General features: G+C 41.3%; 2 protein-coding genes across 3 annotated transcripts in view; one reads left to right on the plus strand and one right to left on the minus strand.

Moving 5' to 3' along the window:
- Nucleotides 1-2,122: 2,122 nt before the first annotated feature.
- Nucleotides 2,123-9,466, minus strand: LOC140155278 (uncharacterized). Of its 2 annotated transcripts, none has more exons than XM_072178088.1 (6): nucleotides 9,383-9,466; nucleotides 6,049-6,456; nucleotides 5,642-5,774; nucleotides 4,638-4,725; nucleotides 3,611-3,697; nucleotides 2,123-2,946 (listed from the first exon to the last, which is right to left on the minus strand). In XM_072178088.1, the coding sequence occupies exons 2-6, from the start codon at nucleotides 6,362-6,364 to the stop codon at nucleotides 2,743-2,745; spliced, it is 828 nt and encodes a 275-aa protein (XP_072034189.1). In that variant the 5' UTR covers nucleotides 6,365-6,456; nucleotides 9,383-9,466; the 3' UTR covers nucleotides 2,123-2,742. The 2 variants fall into 2 exon arrangements, with proteins under 2 accessions (XP_072034189.1, XP_072034270.1); XM_072178169.1 differs by lacking the exon at nucleotides 9,383-9,466 and adding an exon at nucleotides 7,840-7,858.
- Nucleotides 9,467-9,688: 222 nt separating this feature from the next.
- Nucleotides 9,689-21,043, plus strand: part of LOC140155407 (dipeptidyl peptidase 9-like) — a 28,989-nt gene continuing 17,634 nt past the window's right edge. Inside the window, 4 exon segments of the mRNA XM_072178288.1 lie at nucleotides 9,689-9,815; nucleotides 15,520-15,695; nucleotides 16,324-16,364; nucleotides 16,367-16,504. Of these exon segments, the coding sequence (XP_072034389.1) occupies nucleotides 15,523-15,695; nucleotides 16,324-16,364; nucleotides 16,367-16,504 (352 nt within the window). The 5' untranslated portion in view covers nucleotides 9,689-9,815; nucleotides 15,520-15,522.

Raw genomic sequence — 21,043 nt, forward strand, 5'->3', positions numbered from 1 at the left:
ATGAGGTTGGAAAAATTTCTTGAAATTGAAATATAGTGAATCCTGCACCTTTTGGCGACATAATAAGTTTATGCAGGGATGTGAGAGTTCCTCTCTTCAGCTGATTTCCTGTTTTTTTGTTGCCCAAATTTATGAGGTTTCTTTTATTTTCAGCCCATATTTGGCAATTTTGCCTGGGTTTTACGCTATTTTTCAGCTTTTTGAGTAGTTTTCCTCTTTTTTTGGCTTTGGGGGTTAAAATGGCCAAATATGTGGTTGATTTGGTCAGAAACCCACATACAGGTATTACAGGCGTCAACATTGGGGGGGGGATGATTGTATGGACCATCCCCCCTGGCAAAAAAATCTTACGACACCATGCACCAGCGACTAATCTGTTCCAATCACAATCCCCGATTAGCATGATTAGTGCATTTGGCAATTTAGTACTAATAAAACTCGCATATTGGAAGACATTTTCTAGGGTAATATAGTAAAAATCAAATGTGTTCTATCATTCATTATTAAAAACATACAATTCTAATACCTTGATTATTTACTTTTCTTCTCTCCGTCTACACTTGAGTTCAAATGCAAAAACCGATATATCCACTTTTCTCGATTTGAGATAGAGGCAAATGTAATTTGTCAAATATAAAAATATCATACGAAAACATGTGTTTTTGATCATAGTTTCAAAAGTATACACTGAAATTTTTAAACTAGGGTGTCAATTAAAATACGAACAGTTTGAAAATGGCATTTACCGGCTTTTGTGTCTGAACTCTTCACTTGTTTGAAGCTATTTTCTCACATTGGACACATTATCAATTGTCATTAACATAATCATCATTATGACTTTTGCGTAATGCTGTAAACAGTTTACTACAAATCGTCATTATATAACCCATGATTTGCCAAGTGCAGGTAGCGACCATGGCAAAATTGTCTTTTCACTGTTAAAAATTGGTAATGTTGCCGTCTAGCTGGATATGGTCAAATTGAAGTAGAAAATTGAGTATAAAATTGCTGAAAGTAAAGGTAAACTATGGCTTCATTTAAAAACAAGGCGGTTCTCGAACCACGAGTCTCGCCTGCTTTCGCGACCACCTGCTTTTGCGATTACTTTTGGTAGAGGTAAATGAATTTGGCGGTTATCGGCTGGGCACGATTATGTGGCTGATGGTGACTGTACCCACCAAGTTTCATGCCGGTACAACAGTTTGTACTAAATTTGACCTCAGATGACCCCTGGTGACCTTGAAATGACCTTCCAAAAATTTGGCTTTAAATGTTGACTGTACCCACCAAGTTTCATGCCCGTACAACAGTTTTTACTAAATTTGACCTCAGATGACCCCTGATGACCTTGAAATGACCTTCCAAAAATTTGGCTTTAAATGTCGACTGTACCCACCAAGTTTCATGCCCGTACAACAGTTTTTACTAATTTGACCTCAGATGACCCCTGGTGACCTCGAAATGACCTTCCAAGAATTTGGCTTTAAATGTTGACTGTACCCACCAAGTTTCATGCCCATACATCAGTTTTTACTAATTTGACCTCAGATGACCCCTGGTGACCTTGAAATGACCTTCCAAAATTTTGGCTCTAAATGTTGTCTGTACCCACCAAGTTTCATGCCCGTATAATAGTTTTTACTAATTTGACCTCAGATGACCCCTGGTGACCTCGAAATGACCTTCCAAAAATTTGGCTTTAAATGTTGACTGTACCCACCAAGTTTCATGCCCATACAACAGTTTTTACTAATTTGACCTCAGATGACCCCTGGTGACCTTGAAATGACCTTCCAAAAATTTGGCTTTAAATGTTGACTGTACCAACCAAGTTTCATGCCTATACGACAGTTTTTACTCATTTGACCTCAGATGACCCCTACATGACCTCAGTGACCTTGACCCACTAACCAATACAAACCGGTTCTGTCTCGGGTCAAGATGCACCCACCCACCAAGTCTCAGGGACGTGCGACTCCTAGTCTCCGAGAAAATAGGCGGAAGGCAAACTTTAACCAAAACTTTAACCAAATTTGTCACATACACACACACATACACCCCTACACACACCCATACATACGGAAAAGTGATTATATAGTCTCCTGCCTTATCAGGCGAGACAAAAAATGGACCATTGATCTTGACGCATCAAATCAATTTGAATTGTTTTTCATTTCTTCAATTATTTTCAAACTGATTATGGCAGGGTCAAGATGGGTGCAATGGTGGCATCAGGAATTTGTTCAAGGGGGCATAGTGAATTTCAGGGAATGAGACAAAATCAACAAATTTTGCACACAATTGCTGCAAGAAGTGGAATTTTTTGTAATTTTGGGGCTTTTACCTTGAAAGTGGGAGGGGGGGTAAGATTTTTTTTGGGGGGGGGGGGGGTGTTCCCCTTGCCCACCCTCACCCCCATAGTGCCATCACTGGCTGGGTGTTACCAAGTAATCTGTGCACATATTCAGTTTGTGTACCTGCAGGGGTGTGTTGACTGTGTTCTTGTTGGTTTTTTTTGTCTTCATCCATGAGTTTTTCTATGTTACTATTGTTAGTGGTTGTTTTAGTATAGTTTGTTTTCTGAATAAAATACACAAAGAAAATAAATAGCTGGATGCTATTCATCAGAATGCTATGATCACAATGATATGATTCAAATATTCAAAGCATTTTGCATGATCATTAATGGATCTTCTCATTAATGGAGATCCACCTTCTCCCTTTCAATTCTTTGCTACCAATCTATATAGCCTTATTTGGCAACTCCTTGTCACTGACTGCAGCCGATGCACCCTGCTCACTTTTCTTAGCGGCATTGGCCTGTTCAGTTCTCTTGGATATTGGTTTAGCTATGAGATGTCTTTCTTGCTCCATTTCTTTTTCCCTTTGTTGCTCTTTGGCCAGATTTTCCTTCATTTTCTGCTGCTGTAGCTTCAAAGCTCGTTTCTGGGATAGAACAACAATGAGTGACATGATAAATAGGCTATTCTCTTTAAAAAAAAAACCACAATGGTTGTATCTGGAATCACTTAATTGTTTTGGAATCCACACATTTTTTTTTCCAAAATGGATGGCCTGGAATGGTTCAAAATCTTCCACAGTAGTGGTGTTCATTTCAAAAAACAAAAAATTACACAAGATTTTCTTATCTGCATCAATCAGTTGTAATTAAAAATATAACATTTTTCAAGGGAAGATTTCTGGCTCTATTTCATAATCAAAGCGGCGCACAAGTCCTACATACAGTTTATTTTCAGTGGAGGAACTATACCCCCCCATAAAAACCTAAAATTTCACTTTGCCACCATGCCCCCCCCAAAAAAAAAAATTCCTGGTGCTGCCACTGTGTGTGTGTTTATTAAACTTTTCCTATTGGGCAACAAAAAAAACCCCTGTTCTACGGGGTCAATTTTTTGCAAATGGCCCCCAAAATCACAAAAATCTGAAAATATTTTGCAATTTGGGGAAAATGCTTGGCATTCATTTGTACAGAAAACATCGGTTTCCCTTTTTTTTATCTGGGTCAGGCAGGCCCGTAGAACATGCTTTTCTATTTTCTTCGCCTTGGAGGAATCCGAGGAAAACATAACTTTGTTGAAGTTGAACTTACTTTTAATTTGGTAGTTCTTTCATGAAGTGATGTCATTTCTTTCTTAACATTCACTAATTTGGAATGGTAAATTCTGGCTTCAGTCATCTGTGTTGCAAACAAAGGAAATACATATTATGGATATCACAAAAATAATTACAATGTGATGCATATCTGATAACTACAAATCGAAGGTTTGAAATCCAGAAAGCTTTAACTCACAATGAAAACCATTGTGAGTTAAGGCTTTCTGGTTCTCAACCCAGGAAATACATCAGAATAGAGCTTTGCAAATAATCACCTCAATTTTTTTGCGTGGTGAAATTATTTTAACAATGTTGCTGATTGGGCTAATTGATAATGAAAACTTCTTTTTGGCCAATCGGCAGGTAGTTCTCATGGGGTTAAGTTTGTCCGGCTTATAACTATTTGCTTTTTGTTAATGCGTGCATCAATAAAGTCCCAACTCACACAAATTCACATAAGCGTGCACCAGTCATGCATTACGTAATGCACAACTAGTGTAACACCATTCTATTTCTATAGCAATACACACTGTTATGAGCCTTATTCTTTTTCTCCTATTATAAGCCGAACAAACTTTAGTCTAAGCAAAATATAATATGAATGTTCTTCTTTATGATAGATTTAGACCACTGCAACATCAAGCGTGTGGATCGGATTCCAAATGAAACCATCTACAATCTGACCAACACCACTCCACTGGTTGCCAGAGTCAAGATTCATCAACTCAAATATCTCGGCCATATACTGCGTCTTGAAGATGACGAGCCTGTGAAAGAATATGTCCTTTTTATTCCACCACATGGAAAGAGGAAACCGGGACGGCCGCGCACACTGTACTTACAGTATGTCCAGCATCTCCTGGGAGAAACTGAAGGGATGCTGCAGCCAAACAAAATTGTTTCGCTTGCCCAAGATCGCAATAGTTGGAAAAAGCTTGTAGTCGCCTGCTCCGCAGCAGACTGATGATGATGATAATTGCATTCAAAGTTTTACAGTTTTTGCCCAGCTCTATGTAACTTACCACTTCTGCCAGTTCAGTTACTAAATCGTTCTCATTACATTTCACATTTTCTTGCTGCACTGTTTCTATTAGCACTCTTTGGTTTCTCCTGTCAACAAAATATACAAACGTGGCGTAATACATAATGCACAAACGTAAATAAACATAACGCAAACAGAATTTTGCACATGAGCATTTCCTGCAACCGTATCCCCCAAGGGTATAGACGAATCCGACGAGCCAAGTGATGGTCAGGATTAAGTCGGCCATAGCTTAGTTAATTTGTTTGGATTGCGATCCAAGACGCCCACTGTCGCGAGCGCATCGGAGCGCGTAGCACTTGCACCGCGTCACAGGAGCAGTAAACGCTCCATGCCTATGATACTGGCGTCGCGTAAAATGGATGGATGGCCCCCAGCTACAGCTGCCAGTGAGGTGTAGGAATCTGCCAAGTATGATCACAGCATCACAGCCGGCAAGCGGCAGGAAAATATGATGGGAGCTTTAGGCCATTGTGGTCAGCGACTTTACAGGCTGTATCAAAATGATTGGTACCCATCAATTTTAATGTTTATTGAAAAGCCTGCAACTTCCAAATGTAACATTTGATACTCTTGAAATGTCCAGAATATTATAGTTTATGACTTGTCACACAATTATCTATTAATTATGTGGATTATGACATTAACTGTCACTCATGGGGATGCAACCGATAAACTTTGTATTATTTATTAAAATAAATTAATGTGTCTCACCATAATTCATAAACCCCTATGGAAGACATGAACTTAATCTCACACACAGAGGGTGTAATTTCAAATGGAGTCACTCATTCAGGTAACCCCATTTGATATTTACTCTCCCTGTGTGGTAGACTGAAATCATGTCTTCCAAAACGGATGTATGAATTTCTATTGGAATAGTCTAAAGTGTGCTGAGGCTTGTGGATCAACGTCTAGGCGTTGTGCCTGTGCATAGCGCACTATAAATCACTGCTCTTTTTTTAAAAATCAAGTTGTACTTACATGAGCTCATCTAATGACTCGTAGGATGTTTCTATATGAGGCACAAAAGCTTGCAAGAAGCCTTCAGTAAGATGCTCTAACGTCTCGTCTGTCACAGGTAACAGGTGGCTCTCTATGTCTTCTGCTGCTACAGCTGTGTGTCAATCAATCAATCAATCAAAAATAAATCAATTAAGTGAGCAAGCAATCAACCAAGTAATCAATCAATCCATTCTTACCTTCACTCAATCATCAAAAATCATGAAATTTCAATGAAATTGCTGCAAACTGAGGGTGACAAGATCTTTGACTAGGGGCATTTGCCCACCATGCCCCCATGGTGCCACCACAGCCACTTTGAATTGTTTGAAAAGTGCCAAATTCTGATCACTTGGTACTGTAACACAAACACATTATTTTGTACTCACTCTGTTCTGCTGTGGCTTCTCCTTCCCCTGAAGCAGCCTCTGATACACCTGTTTCATGTTTATCTTCTGATGTCTGATCATCTGATGATGCTATGTCCCCAGCATCTTTCTCATCACTTTGTGATGTTTCAGCAGTTCTATCATTGGTTTCAGAAGATGTGCGAATTACACTGTTATTGTTTGGCACCTCTTTAGAGTGTGATGCCAATTCATTTTGAGATGCATTGTTGGTATTTTTAGATGAAGAGCTTTCGTCCATGTCATCTCCTCCTGCATCAGCATTGATGGCTGGTGGTGTTGTATCAGTTTCTGTCATGGCTGGCAAAATTGTGATGTGAACAAAGTTGCAACAAACACTAATAATTGATTTTGATGGCCTTACAAGTTACATCTAGTATCTTGATGCATCTGGTGAAAAAGAAGAAGAGAAATGTAATAAAATGTACCATGGTATTATTCATTATCGTGGCTAGATCTATACTGCCCCACCACAACAAAAGGAAGTGCTTTTTTTGGCTTATATTAACTGTTCATACATACTTGCTATATAACAGCGCGCATGATTGGTCTCGAGGCAGGCATAAACAACTTTAATGCCCGGTGGCCCGGATGTGCGATCGTGGTGAAGTGAAAATCACAGTTTTAAATAATGTTACTTGCAGGTGCAGCATTGGCCATAGCTACACAATTTTGGAAATGTGTAGCAATTTTATGCCATAGACTTACACTGAAGTGTGCAAATGTAACAAAAATCAAGTAGTGCAAGCTGATAATGCTACGCATAAAAAATGTCTTACGTCCGCCAACATTAGTCTCGATCCCAGCCGATTTGTGCTCCTTCGTCACTAAACAAACCGTCTGGAGACAATTACCTCATACATGTAGTACGCCTTTTCTGATTGGCCAATCATCGTCATAAGAAAATGTTCTGATTGAGAATTGGCTGTCAATCAGTGCTGGGCTTCAACACATGCAGCGGTTGAGTGAGAGCTATGCGGTTACATAAATCCACACAACGTAAGTGAATACGCGCTGTGAGTCGCTGATATCAGACGATTGGCGCTTCAGTGGCTGCTAAGCTAGTGTATATTTTGTGTTTGCCTCACGATATGTTTAGTGTCACTTACACAAGTCACATCCTATAGCCAATTGAAAACAGTTTTATTTGGAAATTCATTAACCAATCAGCGATTGTCATTTCGGAGTTGTCGCCAGACGGTTTGTTTAGTGACGGTGGAACACAAACCGGCTGGGACCGAGACAAATGTCCAACACTGGTTATTTGTTATTTTTTGTCATTATTTTGATGAAATAAGAATCACAAAATGTTCTGGTATGTATGGACGGGATTCATTCATATATTTTCATGACTAAATGGTTGTTGTGGCCCCTCGGGCATAAACAACCATTGGCGTTTAGTCATGAAAATATATGAATGAACCGGCAACCCTGAATTTATACATTTTTTGTACACCTGTCTTATTGTTCAATAAAAGTTTGGCTGGGTTATGTTTTTAAAAAGTAAGTAAATTAAGAATACTTGCTTCCTCAGATTTTGTACACGCAAAGTACATGGGCATCTGAGGAAAAACTGCCACAAAAGGAAGTATGGGACATACATACAATTTGACAAATTGTGATGATTTTATGTAAATAAAATCATTGTTTTATGGAAATTGATAATTTATCTGAAGTTCACTGATTTTTAACATACCAGAACAGCAAATTGTATGAATATTATTTAAAACTATCAAATAAAATTATGTTTTTGCGTCATATCTCAATATTAACATCAATTTGTCCATTCTTCCAACACCACTCCACTCTGGTTGCCAGAGTCAAGATTCATCAACTCAAATTTATCGGCCACATACTGCACCTCAAAGACGATGAGCCTGTGAAAGATACAAAATGTATGCCATTTATATTCCACCACACAATGGGAAGAGGAAACCGGGAGGACCACGCACACTGTACTTAAAGTATGTCCAGCAGCGCCTGGGAGATACTGAAAGGGTACTGCAGCCAAACATTGTTTCGCTTGGCCCAAATTATCCAGATAGCAATACAGTTGGAGAAAGCTTGTTGGAGAAAGAAAGTTAGAAAACAGTTGGAGAAAGCTCCGCAGCCGACTGATGATGATGATGATGACTATATTATGTACCGTACAGCTTAATTTTGTACTTGATCGCTTTTGCAGAAAAACAATTCTCACACATCTCACTGTTTATTGTTTTCAGAGCATCAAGCTGATCAATTGATAGTTGATACAAATCGCTGAGGCAAAAATGCTGTCGCTTTTGCAAGTTGAAGAAATCTCAACTTCCCAGCGATGTTGCCTGACATGTGAATGCATCAACCAATCACTTTCAACCAAAAATCAATTTACCTTTCTCAATTATATTAACTTTCGGTGATTCAAAGCAATATTACAGCAATGGATGTTCTAAAAATGTATTTTGTGGCATTCATGTTTAAAATATTTCAATTGTCAATTTGTCATCTGCTGTCGCTATCGCAGTTATGCAAAAGTGACGAGCGATGCAAAATTCAGCGATGCCCATCGCATCGCTTTCCAAAAGCGGTGCATCACAATCGCTCGGCGAGTATAATTACTATAAATTCAGCTTAATATTATTTTTTCCAGATTTCCTTTTACAGCAGGGCTGTCAACTCTCACGCATTGGCCGTGAGTCTCACGCATTGGGTCACTTTCTCACGGTCTCACGCCAAGGTAGTATAATCTCACGCCTAGGCAGTAAATCTCACGCAAAAAGCTGGATAATGAGTAAAATCTCACGCATCGTCATGAATAATTTGTTACCCCCCCTTTTCACATTCTCGAGCGCCGTGGCTCAAATAATCATGGTACAAAATGAACATTGAGTCGGCAAATCCTGCACGCCTCTGTCTCACGCCAAGCAATTCCAAAAAGTTGACAGCCCTGTTTTACAGCGGTACTGCCAGCCGTCCAGCGCGTATTTTTTTCCACAAGCAGGTCTTACATGTATATATGTATGCACATGTGCCGCTTGACGTCGCATGCGTATAGTTATACGCGATGGTTATAAACGCATAAAAGGTAACCTGAATAATTGTATTGTCTTGCTTTATATGACTATATTTATGTTTTACAATTTACATGCACATGAATTGTATGGAAAAAAAATAAACAAACATGCGATGCACATATTTTAGTGCATGCCATTATGAATATAAATTGAGGTTACACTACAGCCATGACAGCTGAGCTTTCTTCGTGTTATAAAGACATTTGTGGGAAATAAAATGTACACAAAAAATGTATAAACAAACACAATATTTTTAAGCTTACATTTTCTCATTCACTCCCAGCTGAGTCCAACCTCCATGACCTCGTCTGGTCGAAGTTCAGATCAGAAAGTGCGGTGAACTTATAATCAAACAGCTATATATAAAACTAACAAAAATATATATTTTTAAAGACTTAAAATGAAATAATACGATTTAACAAGCATATTACCATATGTAATAAATATTAATATTAATCGTAATAACAAATAAGTAAACTTTTAATGTTTACTTTGTAAATAAGAATTACTTTCACCCGTTGATTGATTACGAAATGAATCACAAAGGTCATTCAAGGCCGTGACCGGAATGAAATCGACGACTGATTGCCAAATTCGACGAGCATTCGACGATTCAGGATATTGTCGGCACTGTATATGAGTGCACAAAGTTATCGAATCAACGTTTAGATGTGATAATTTCTAACCATATGTGTAGTAAGTATCATAACCCTTGATATTGGTTATCATATTCTGATTTTCCACTGTGCGATCTGTCGAAATAAGGCACTAAAATTACCCATTCTATTTTTGTTAACCCTGCAAAATTTGGCAGGCTCTAGTCTAGAAAAGTTACTTTTATTGCCAGGGTCTGAATTTTATTTTGCAGTACAGAATCAATCTTGACATGCTTGATCATGATGCCAATCTTGTCATGATGTTATTGTTAAAACTGGTCTGTGACTACAAAAGTAAAGTTTGCCAGAATCAACATTGTCATTAGTTCATCATGCTCCCGGCCCCCAACCCAACTGAAAAAAAAAAGTTTTCACCCAAACTATATGTAAAAGTAGTTCACCACGTAAACTTGTATGGCTCAAAATTCGGACCGCTCGCCATTAAGTTACTGCTTTCTGTGTTTTGAAATTTGTTGACGTTTTAACGATCCCCGATTCCCGGTCGATTATTTTAGCTGTGTCACGTCACATGCATGACGCTGGTGGGTACCAGCCAAACTTCAGAAAAAAAAAACATGATCGTCGATAAGTTAACGATGTGATGTGGGACTTACATAGGATTACACAGAGATATTTCTTGCCAAAATTTGACCATTTCTAGGCAAGTTGGCCCTACTTTGTCTGCGTTATGTGAAAAAGGACAGTCTTTTAAGAAGTAAGTATAAGTGCAACGCTTTTGATGTTTTGATGTTTTGGGAGACTGGGAGGGATCATAATAAAAAAATGATGGAGCCTATTCTTGACTGTGTAATATTCCTTCACCACAGCCGTGCGGTAACAGTCTTATACGATGGACAGATAGTATCAGTTTGTGAATGAGGACATCGTATAAGTTCCTTGTACTAATGTAAAAGTATACTGTCAGGATTGCAGATCTGTAAAGTTTGAGTGGATATATAAGGCTAATGGAACTCGATTGTTAGTTTCCTATTGACCGCCCGCATCACTTTTTCAATTTGACCAAAACTTTCATTATTTTCATAAAAAAGTCAATTATCTGAACATTGAAATGGAAATAATCAAAATTGAAATTCTCAAAATGTCTGGCATCCCCTGCTGATCATAATCAGCACTTTTTCTTAGTTGTAGGGGTAGAGGATATGTAGTAAATAATGGAAATTTAAGGATAACCTCATCATGTTTCTAGTGATTACAAAAATTGCTAATTTCTTTTCATTTTTTTGAAAACAAATTCAAATCTTTTCTCAATCTGTTGCAAAATGTCTGTAAAGATGATCTAAGCATTAATACCTGTTTTGAGACGGTCTTTCATCAACAATATATACTTTGGTACTGGTGGGGTACCTAAATTTGGAGAAAGCTGTTCATAAAATTATTGATTTTGTTGACATAATGGATAATGAAAAGAGACCGAATAATGAATAATGAAATAGCGACCTCGTCCTTTTTTTTAAACATCCAATCGGAAACTAATAATCGAGTTCCATTGGCCTAATATACAGGGTGTGCCAAAAAATATAGACCACTTGGCATGTGCATGTGTGACGTCATTGCCCGGCAGTATGCGCGCGAATGACAATTTCCATTGTTGTTCCTTGCCCTGCAGTGTGCGTACGCATCCGCCGGCATCGTAGTTTGCTAAGGACACATGCATTTTAAATCGCCCGCCACATTTCATATAGTACAAGAAAGCCATTGAACAGTGTAGCGGCTCGTTCAAGCATATCGATAGACGAGTCCCTCGCCTTTGTTGATAAACATGCAGTGTCAGTGATGTCAAGTGGTCTATACAGGGTTATTCTACTGAACTGAAAAATACCTAAAAAATTTAATTTCTTTACCACTCCAATATTTCTACATAAATAAATTGGAAAATGAACTTGATATTTGGAAAATTGGAATGTACACAATTAGTCCTTTCATTTTAATAGTTTGCGCTATATTTGTTAAGCCCATTGTGTTATACAGGGTGTGAAAAAGTTGTATTTTAAATTGTTAAATTTAATGTAAAAGTTCCTAAGTGCCAATAATTGTAGCAAATGCACTTTAAATTTGGAAATTAAATTCTACATTCAACATTGGGGGGCCAAAATCAATTTCAGTCATTTTGAATTACGAATTGCAAATGTTAGAATAGCCGAAATTACGGCACCAACTCTTCAAGTGACTTTCTTTTATTTACGATTTAGCAAAGGAATAAATACTATAATGTACACAAATTGGAGATATCGATGATGTATTTTATTGACATTTTATAATGGGTAAAATCAACCGATGGCCACAGAGGAGTAAGATAGACAGAGCGCGTACCACCAGTCAAAGTCCCCGTGTATTGTATGCTACCAGTTCTCGCATATTCATTAGGGCCGATTGTTCGATCGTGCTGTGTCTAACAATCACGCCAGCGCTGCGTGCCTCAGATATCGCGATAGAGCGCTATGCGTGCTTTGCGACACGCAATAGACCATAAAATACGCGGTAATTGCGTAGCAGTCTTGCCTGTCGCATTTCATCAATCGGCCCTCATTATCGGATGAGGCGGAGACTTTGACTGGTGGTACGCGCTCTGTCTATCTTACTCCTCTGTGCCGACGGCATAATAATATGCCCTTCCTGACTGCCATTTTGCGAGTGATGTACGCGATGTTCGCACACATCCAAACACGATGGACTGCGCAAGTAAACCAGGCTTCCTCAACTAGATTTGTTGAAGTGCCACATGAAATAAAAGAAAACACCAGCACCAGCCATCGCGGTGCTTTAGCACCACCGGGGGGGGGCACCGCGGTGGCACTTCAACAAATCTAGTTGAGGAAGCCTGGTTATTCTCCAATGCATCATCGCTCGCTACACACTGCTGACTATCTCACATGGATGACGCCATCGACACTGTTTATCTCAATCTTAATACTGTTTCCATTTATTCGAGAAGCACCAGTCAATCAGCATTCAGCATGCAGTCAGACGGGGTTGAATGCGACCCGTGTTTATGTTCTCTTTCGTTTAAGGTAGCTGCCTCGGATACAACACCCTTGCAGAAAAATAGCTCCTGTGTCTGATCAATCAGGTCTATTCATTTAAATCTTTAACATAACAAAGAAAAGTATTTTCCCCACCTATTTTAAGAGTCTTATAAGAATTGTAACAATTCTTATGTTTTTCTTTATTTTTTGAAAATTCCCTTAATTTTGACAGTTCTTGATTTTTTTTGCCCACTTAGGAAGGAGCTATGGTTACCAAACTTCCAGGGATGGTAAGTAAGCTTAATACCTAAATTCTCTCGTCAGTTTTTTTGGATAAAGTGTTTACTTTTTGAAATTTTTTTTTTTTTTTAATTTTTAATTTTAGGGAATGTTAGAAACACTGTAGCTTAAAATAGAAACGCTTAATTGGAAAAAACTGACGAGAGAATTTAGATATTAATCTTATTTACCATCCCTGAAAGTTTGGTAACCATAGCATCCTTCCAAAAAAAAAAAAAAATCCTAGAATTTAGGTAATTTAGTGTTTCTAGAAAAATCAAAAATCATAAAAAAGTACCAACATTCCTGTTAAATATATACTTAAGTAACACTAAGTTAGAAAATAAACTTGGTTTGTATTATTCTGTGATATATTGGCAGCAAAATGAAACTTAAAACTTTTATATACAACTGCTATAAAGGAGAGAAAAATCAGTTTTAATAAAATCTTTGTTTTCAAAAATGTTGCTATTTTGAGAAATTGGCAAAGTGCCAATAGCCCTCCCCTGTAGTAATTCAATGGGATTTTGAGATGACAAAAAATTGCGTAACTCAAAAACGCTTTGTTGGAAAAAATTAAAACTTGGCAAGTAAAGTTTTCTCAACAATACACACATCCTATATCATTTTCAAGGAGTTCTGAGCATGACACCGTAGCCGATACAGCCACCTTAAAACTATTAATTTTGTGTGAACTACACAGGATAATTCATGCCTAACAGAAAGTCTGAGAACTTGAAGCAAGTCTACCCTCCAGTACTCATGGTACTACACTGTAGTGAATCATATGCCTTTTTGAAGGCCTATGAGTGAATACAGTCCAAAACACTATCACAGTACATATTCATATGATATGGTCACATGGATAGGCCAAGAACAAGTTCAACTCAAATTTATTTTTCCCTAAACATACTGATATTTTAATTGTGTAGCACTTGTGTGACCATGATGGAGATAAGATTTGTCCCTCAAATACCATTGTTGCCATGGTAGTGATAAGAGTGATAGAGCTGCATCTGTTTAATTATCTATAGACCAGTTAAGAGATACAAAGGCAAACCAGAAGAGCTGTGGTCCTGCAAATTCTACAAAGACAGTCGTTTTGATCTTTGACCCTAGCGATAGTTCCGATGTTTGTGGACTACAGTAGAGATAAATTAAAGAGTTATTAGGGCTGCCAAAGTGTCTGTGAGTCTCAGCTTGGTTCATTTTACAGAGCAATTTCCTATTTCTTCAACTTTTTTACCAGTTTTTACCAATCTGCCATATTTTCCTTACGTTACACGAGCCTTGTGTTCGTGTCACGGCCTGCCATTTTTGGGTAATTTTGTGCCCGGGTACCCGGCGCATTTTTCGGGCGGGTAAATTTTGCACGATGTTTTGTGTTTTTAATATGAAAATTGATAGTACTTTGTTTTCATGTCATACGGTACTCTATTAATGATATCAAAATTTTCATATTAAAAACACAAAACATCGTGCAAAATTTTTTTATTTTTTTAATTTTTTTTTTTAGGTCAACCATAAATGATCCTAGCATTTAGGTCTAGGTCCAGGGACACTACAAAACCGAAAAATAAATACTTTTTTCAATTTGGTACCCGCTACCCGCCCGAAAAAATGCTTGGTACCGGGCACAAAATTACCCAAAAATGGCAGGTCAACCATGAATGATCCTAGCATTTAGGTCTAGGTCCAGGGACACTACAAAACCAAAAAAAAACCTTTTTTTTTTTTTTTTTTAAATTTCGGAGCACACGGGCAGGGTATTTCCTGCCCGGGTAATGTAATCTCGGGCGGGTACCCGGGAGCCCGCCCAAAAATGCCAGCCTTATGTCACGGTAAGACCGTGTAACGTTTACATCCCTACTTTCTGTAGATGAATGCATTTTTCTATCAGTTTATCATTTACAGTGATCGATTTTCGTATATTTTTGTGTGTAGCAAAAAATGCTACTCGCTTTCAGATTTGAGTAGCAATTCCAAAATTGTGAGTAGCATTTTGCATGCTAATCAGGTAAATCAAACACTGTAACCATATACCAACTATTCAAAAAACACTTGGCCTGAATGTTCCATTTTCAGTTCAGGTCAGTGGCCAGTGATCGATTTTCGTATATTTTTTTGTGTAGCAAAAAATGCTACTCACTTTCAGATTTGAGTAGCAATTACAAAATTGTGAGTAGCATTTTGCTACGCTAATCCAGGTAAATCGATTCATTTATATCCATTGGTAATACATGTATTTGGCCTATAAAGTAAATATTTACTAGTATAAAATACTACGCATATAACTACTAACATACATACATTGTGTGTAGAACATCATTCAGTCATGCCTATGCAGCTGCCAACTGAAATGTGAGCAGCCTTTAGTCTGAGAGCACTGTGTCTCTTGTCAAAGCTTGAAGGCCTTTGTAGTGTGCTTTAAGTATTCAGCATTTTTGTATTGAAATTTATTTTCTCTGTATAAATACATAGATTATGGCTACTGGACCCACTACCTCACCAGTGCCAGAAACCAGGCTGCAGTTACCCATCCTACCCCAGCAAGGACAACGTAAACATACATGGCAAGAACTGCACAGTGCTGTGAAGGCAACAAGGCGACTGCAGACATCTCTCACAAATCGTGTGCCTACAGAGTTTACTTTTAGGTAGGTACACACATTTAAGGTCCAACAATTTAAAAAAAATGTGTACTAAAGTTTTTAACAACAGACCTTTTCAAATCAAGATTGGAAAAGTTCGGAAAACCAGGTGCAAGGACCAGAAATATGGGTACCACCGTTCAACCATCGAGCTACTAAAAATAATATTACATGTAGTAGCTCAATGGTTCAACAAAATGTAGTTCGAGCATAAATACAGCTTATTTGGCAATGTCAATAATAAGGTCATCAATGAAAATATTTTCCTAACACATTGAACTAACACTTCCTCTATTTTGCACTTCGCAATATGATAGTATAATATGGAAAATAAAGTGCAAATGTTCATCATTATTCTGCACTTAAGATTTGGACAAATTCCAGGTAACATCAATCTCTTACACAAGTTATATCCCATGCTTGATCGTATCTTAATGCAGATTTGTGTTCAGGCTAAATAGTTGCGTTGTGTGAACGATGATGACCCAGAATTATAAACTGGGTCATCGCAAACAAACGGCAGCTGTCTTTAAAAACTTCAATTTGAAAATGTCTATTGATGTTCTCAAGGTTCTCAAACTGTACTTTACACCCAAAAATTATATTACTCAATTTCGTTTTCCACTACATCTAGGACTGTGGTTTCTCCTCAAGGCCTGGTAACAAGACTATATTTTTGGGAATACCACCTGGAAACAGAGAAAATACATTGCTCTTTGCTGATATAAATGAAGAAACAACCGTTCCTGAAATACAGATAAACGCTCTACCATGGAGTCCATTGTTGGTGCCGTTTAGAGGGTTGGCACACACAGGTATGTAAGCTTAACCCCATGAGAACTACCTGTGGATTGGCCAACAAGAAGTTTTCATTATCAATTTAACCAATCACCAACATTGTTAGAATAATTTCACCACACAAAAAAATGGGGTGAATTATTTGCAAAGCTCCATTCTGATTGGTGATTAAAGTGAAGATATCATGTAATTGACCAATCAGTGGCAATGTTAGACCAGCAGGTAGTGCTCAGGGTGTTAAGAGGGGAAAAATGCAATTGGTGGATGGAAATCTAGGTTGCTACCACATTTAAAAAAAACAGGGTGATAAGGCCAAAAAGCCATTTGATTGTTTGATTGTCCATAGGTTTCGCATCTTGCACAAGAACAAATAAACACAATGGGGAACGATTGCCATTGTGTTTATTTGTTCTTGTGCAGGATGCGAAGCCCCATTACCTACTTTACTTATATATTGGGAAAACAATTAAGCATCAGTAATGATCTCCTTCATTTGTGTACCTGCGTAATATTTGTTTGTGTGTACTGCGTATCGTATACCTCGACTGCTCACATTAGATCCAGTTTTAACCACCGTTTATGAGTGGGAGCTGGTAGCCTAATGGATAGAGCGTCTGTTTAGAGATCGGAAGGTTATGGGTTCGATTCCCATGCCGGTACATTCCCTTGCTTTTTTTCTCAAGTTGGGTTGTGTGCTGGTCAGAACTTGTGTTTGACTCAGTACACCGGTCGATCTTACCGTTTCCGATGTTGATTAAGATACTTCTTGCATAGATCCCGAGATGCGGAAAAACCAATAGTCATTTTGTCCCACATAAATGAATAAATAACAAAAACCCCGATCCCCGGTGGACTCACCCAAAAGGTGACGTCACACCATATGATCGTCCCTTATCCTCCTTGGTCTCCGACTGACACAGACGTGCCTATCGATTGTTCATAGCACTGTGTATCAATTTCTCGACCAAAGGCGAGATATACGGTTGTAGTTTCACACCTTAGGTAAAACCAAACCGGTATTGTTCGGCTGAGGATAGTTTTGACGGCATTTTCTGGCGAAAAAGTGACAAAAAACGATCCAAAACTTAGCTACATATCGTGCCTCCGTTTGTATACGGGACACACGAGCAATTCAAAATGGCCGCTCGTTGACGCCATTCATTTTGTTTCCCACGTAAAACAACCATTGCAGCCTGTAAGTTACAATAGATGTTTGTACATACACATTGTATTTCATGTACGGTAGGTTATTGTTGCTATGTTAGGGTGATTACTCTATCGTTATGTCTTCATTACCGTCCAATAAAGACGAGTTAATCAGATATTCATACGGTGGGGATTGGTAGGGACCCGCCTGACATTTTAGTAATAAAGTTAGCCAGTCCTTACTTTACCACTAACGTTAGCGACCAGCCTCCGTGCTCAGGTTTGCTTACTGGGCTTGAGTCGCGTGTTGGGGGGGTAGTGCCCCCCTCCCTTCTCCTCGCTTCGCCTCGGCCCTGTCGGGCTTGCCCTTCCTGGTGACGGAGCGGGACCCACACCCGCTCTGTTTCACCCACAGGGAGTGCTCACGATCTTCTAGATGTCTTTCTTTTGCTTAGGACTCTCCGAGTTCCAGCTTGACGATTGGGATAGGCTCCGCCATCGCCATAAGACGCGAAGAAGAAATCTACCAAGGGCACTGGTAAGGTCGATACGGTGGATTCTGCTGTGACAGCCCCTATGGGTCATGGCAGGTCTGCTTAAGGGGCTCCGGTCCCCGGACAAGCAGGCGGTTCCTTCGGGACTGCTAGCGGCGTCCAAAGGCTCAGCAGCCAGCGTAAAGCACTGACTATACGCCGGAGCAAAGTAGCAGGCAGCAGAGCGGTAACCACCAGCGAGAACCCTAGCGGGTTTTGCAGCAGGAGGATACCAGTCGATACGGTAGATTCTGCTGTGACAGCCCCTATGGGTCATGGCAGGTCTGCTTAAGGGGCTCCGGTCCCCGGACAAGCAGGCGGTTCCTTCGGGACTGCTAAGCGCGTCCAAAGGCTCAGCAGCCAGCGAAAGCACTGACTATACGCCGGAGCAAAGTAGCAGGCAGCAGAGCGGTAACCACCAGCTTAAAACCCTAGCGGGTTTTGTAGCAGGAGGATACCAGTCCTCAGCGAAAATCCTCACGGGTTTTTAGCAGGAGGACACCCGCCTGTTGCAGGCATATCTACGGGCTCAAACAGCCACAGTAGTAGCCAGCGACGGGCAGCATGCAAGGGTACCTCGGGCTTGCCTGGGTTGAACCTTTAGCATGCATGGGTTCAGCAGAGACGATACGCTGCTAACGCTGTGGGTGTAGTCTTAGCAGAACCAACTGGGGTTGTCACACGGCAGCGTTCCATGGCGGGACCGCCGAGTGATACCCTGGGCCCTAGAATAGCTGCTGGCTGTCCACAGGGACTGGCTGGCGATTATTCAGGGGTTGGGCTCGCAGTCTCTCACGGGACAGCGACCCAGGTGCATTCGGTGGCAGCTACAAAGACGAGCCACGGCTTGACTTCAGTGGTAGCCGCTATGCACCCGCCCATAGCTGCCGTGAGTGGTCCGCCACACACAGCGACCTTGGGCTAAGCTCTAGAGGGTACAGTAAGTAGCTTGAACAGCCTAGCTGATCAACAACCCACTTATGTCCTCGAGAGCCAGCGGAGCGTGGGTGATCCATTACCGTCAATGGGTCAATTACCCTCTCTTGATCGATCACTGTCAAATCAACAGGGCATAGCTCCATTGATTGACGCTGCCTATTCAGGTGGCGAGGTGATTGATCGGGGGTATGCACGCTCAGCTACCCGTGGTACTAGGCAAGCTCCCTCTAGCCAAGGGACAGCCGGTATAGCGGGGTACCCATACACACGGCTTGATTCCCTTGCAGGGAACGCAGTGAGGCATGGGTACAGTGGTACACAGCCGGGAGCCCTCACGGGCACCTACGCTGGAACCACGCATACAGCGGTATACAACCGGGAACCCTCACGGGTACCCATGCTAGTACCGCGCCGGTACCACGCCAGCACACAGCTTGATCCCCCAAACAGGGAACGCAGTGTGGCGAGGGTACAGCGGTCCACAGTTGGGAACCTTCACGGGTACCCACGCTGATACCGCACCGGTATCAAGAGCACCGCTTTAGTCGCCACAGTCTCTGTGGCAACAAGGGGGGAGGCGGTGCTGGTACTGCAGTACCATGGGGTTACCCTGGTGGCGGATCCTTTCAGGGTCAGCTGCCGGCTGGGTATGCCCGTGGTACCCGCCGCAAGGTGTTTCTTCCACGGCCTAGCACCGTGGCAAGTGTCGCCTAGCGATGGCCACGCAGTACCAACATCAGCTGTTGACCAGGCCAGCCGGCATGGGGCTAACCCAGATCTTGATCAGGGTAGGCCCGATGCTGCTAGCGCTTAGGACGACGGCTGCGAGAGAGCATGCGGACCCAGTGGTGCCATGGCGGATACCTCAGGTCTTGCGGGAGTACTCCCTCTTCTGCTGGCAGGTAGTCGGCGAGCCACACAGTGGTTATGCCTTCTTACCCGCTTTCAGATGCCCGTCCTCAGTTACCGTCATCATCGGAGCATGATACGGATACTGTGGGCGAGGGAAAGGAGTCGGAAGCTGAGTCCGGTAGTGACATCACTACAATCTCCTTCCCCGCTGCCCCGCGAGGGGAGCAACAGCACTGATCTTCCTCCGGACACCCCTAAGGGGGAGTCCATGGAGGAGGACCAGGGATCCTTTCAGTAGGATGCTCAGCTGCTGCTTCCTCACAGGGGACGCCTGCACTCTCATTCCCGCAAACCTCACGGGTAGATATCGTAGGGCTGTCGAGCTCAGTAGAGCTATGGACGCCTGCGTGCTTGCACGCTTCCTCTGCGTGTAACGCGGGAGGACCACGGGACCTACCTGAGGGGATCCGAGAGGGACCCAGATGTCGTCAAGCGTATCACGCGCAGACAACATCTGAGCTCTTCCGCGAGGTGAGCCTATTAGCGGTGCTAACAGCTAGCCTCAACGAGAGCTCCATGGGCCTAGCCCATAGGGTGTCCACTCAGCGCGGGGAGGGGCCTGCCACTCCAATCGCTCAACGCGATGGAAAGGCAGGGTCCTTTTTCTCTTTGGATGCTTCTGCGCCACGGTGGAGGACCGTGCAAAGAAGCTACCAACGGGAGCACTCTGAAGAGGTCGGAAACTGCCCTTACCATGGGTAGGAGCTCCGACTTCAGCAGGCCGTGCACCACCAACAGTACCCGAGCGCACTACCTCTGCAGCACCCATTTCTGGGAGGCGCAAGGGTAGCACAGGAACAGCTGGCAAGCCCCGAAGAAGAGCAAGCGCCTTCCAAGGGAAGCTAGGCAGAGCATTCCTGGGGGCTCAGCGGTTTTTCCACAGGGGATCTCCCAGTGGACGACCGCTTATGGCTTTCAACCAGAGGTGGGAAACCATCTCTTTGAGCGCCTGGGTATGGTCAGTGGTGAGTGGGGGTTACAGACTGGCAACCCAGTCTCCCCACATTGCCTGCACATTTCAGAGGT

This window comes from Amphiura filiformis, chromosome 1 (genome assembly GCF_039555335.1).
Source record: "Amphiura filiformis chromosome 1, Afil_fr2py, whole genome shotgun sequence".
Lineage (NCBI taxonomy): Eukaryota > Metazoa > Echinodermata > Ophiuroidea > Amphilepidida > Amphiuridae > Amphiura > Amphiura filiformis.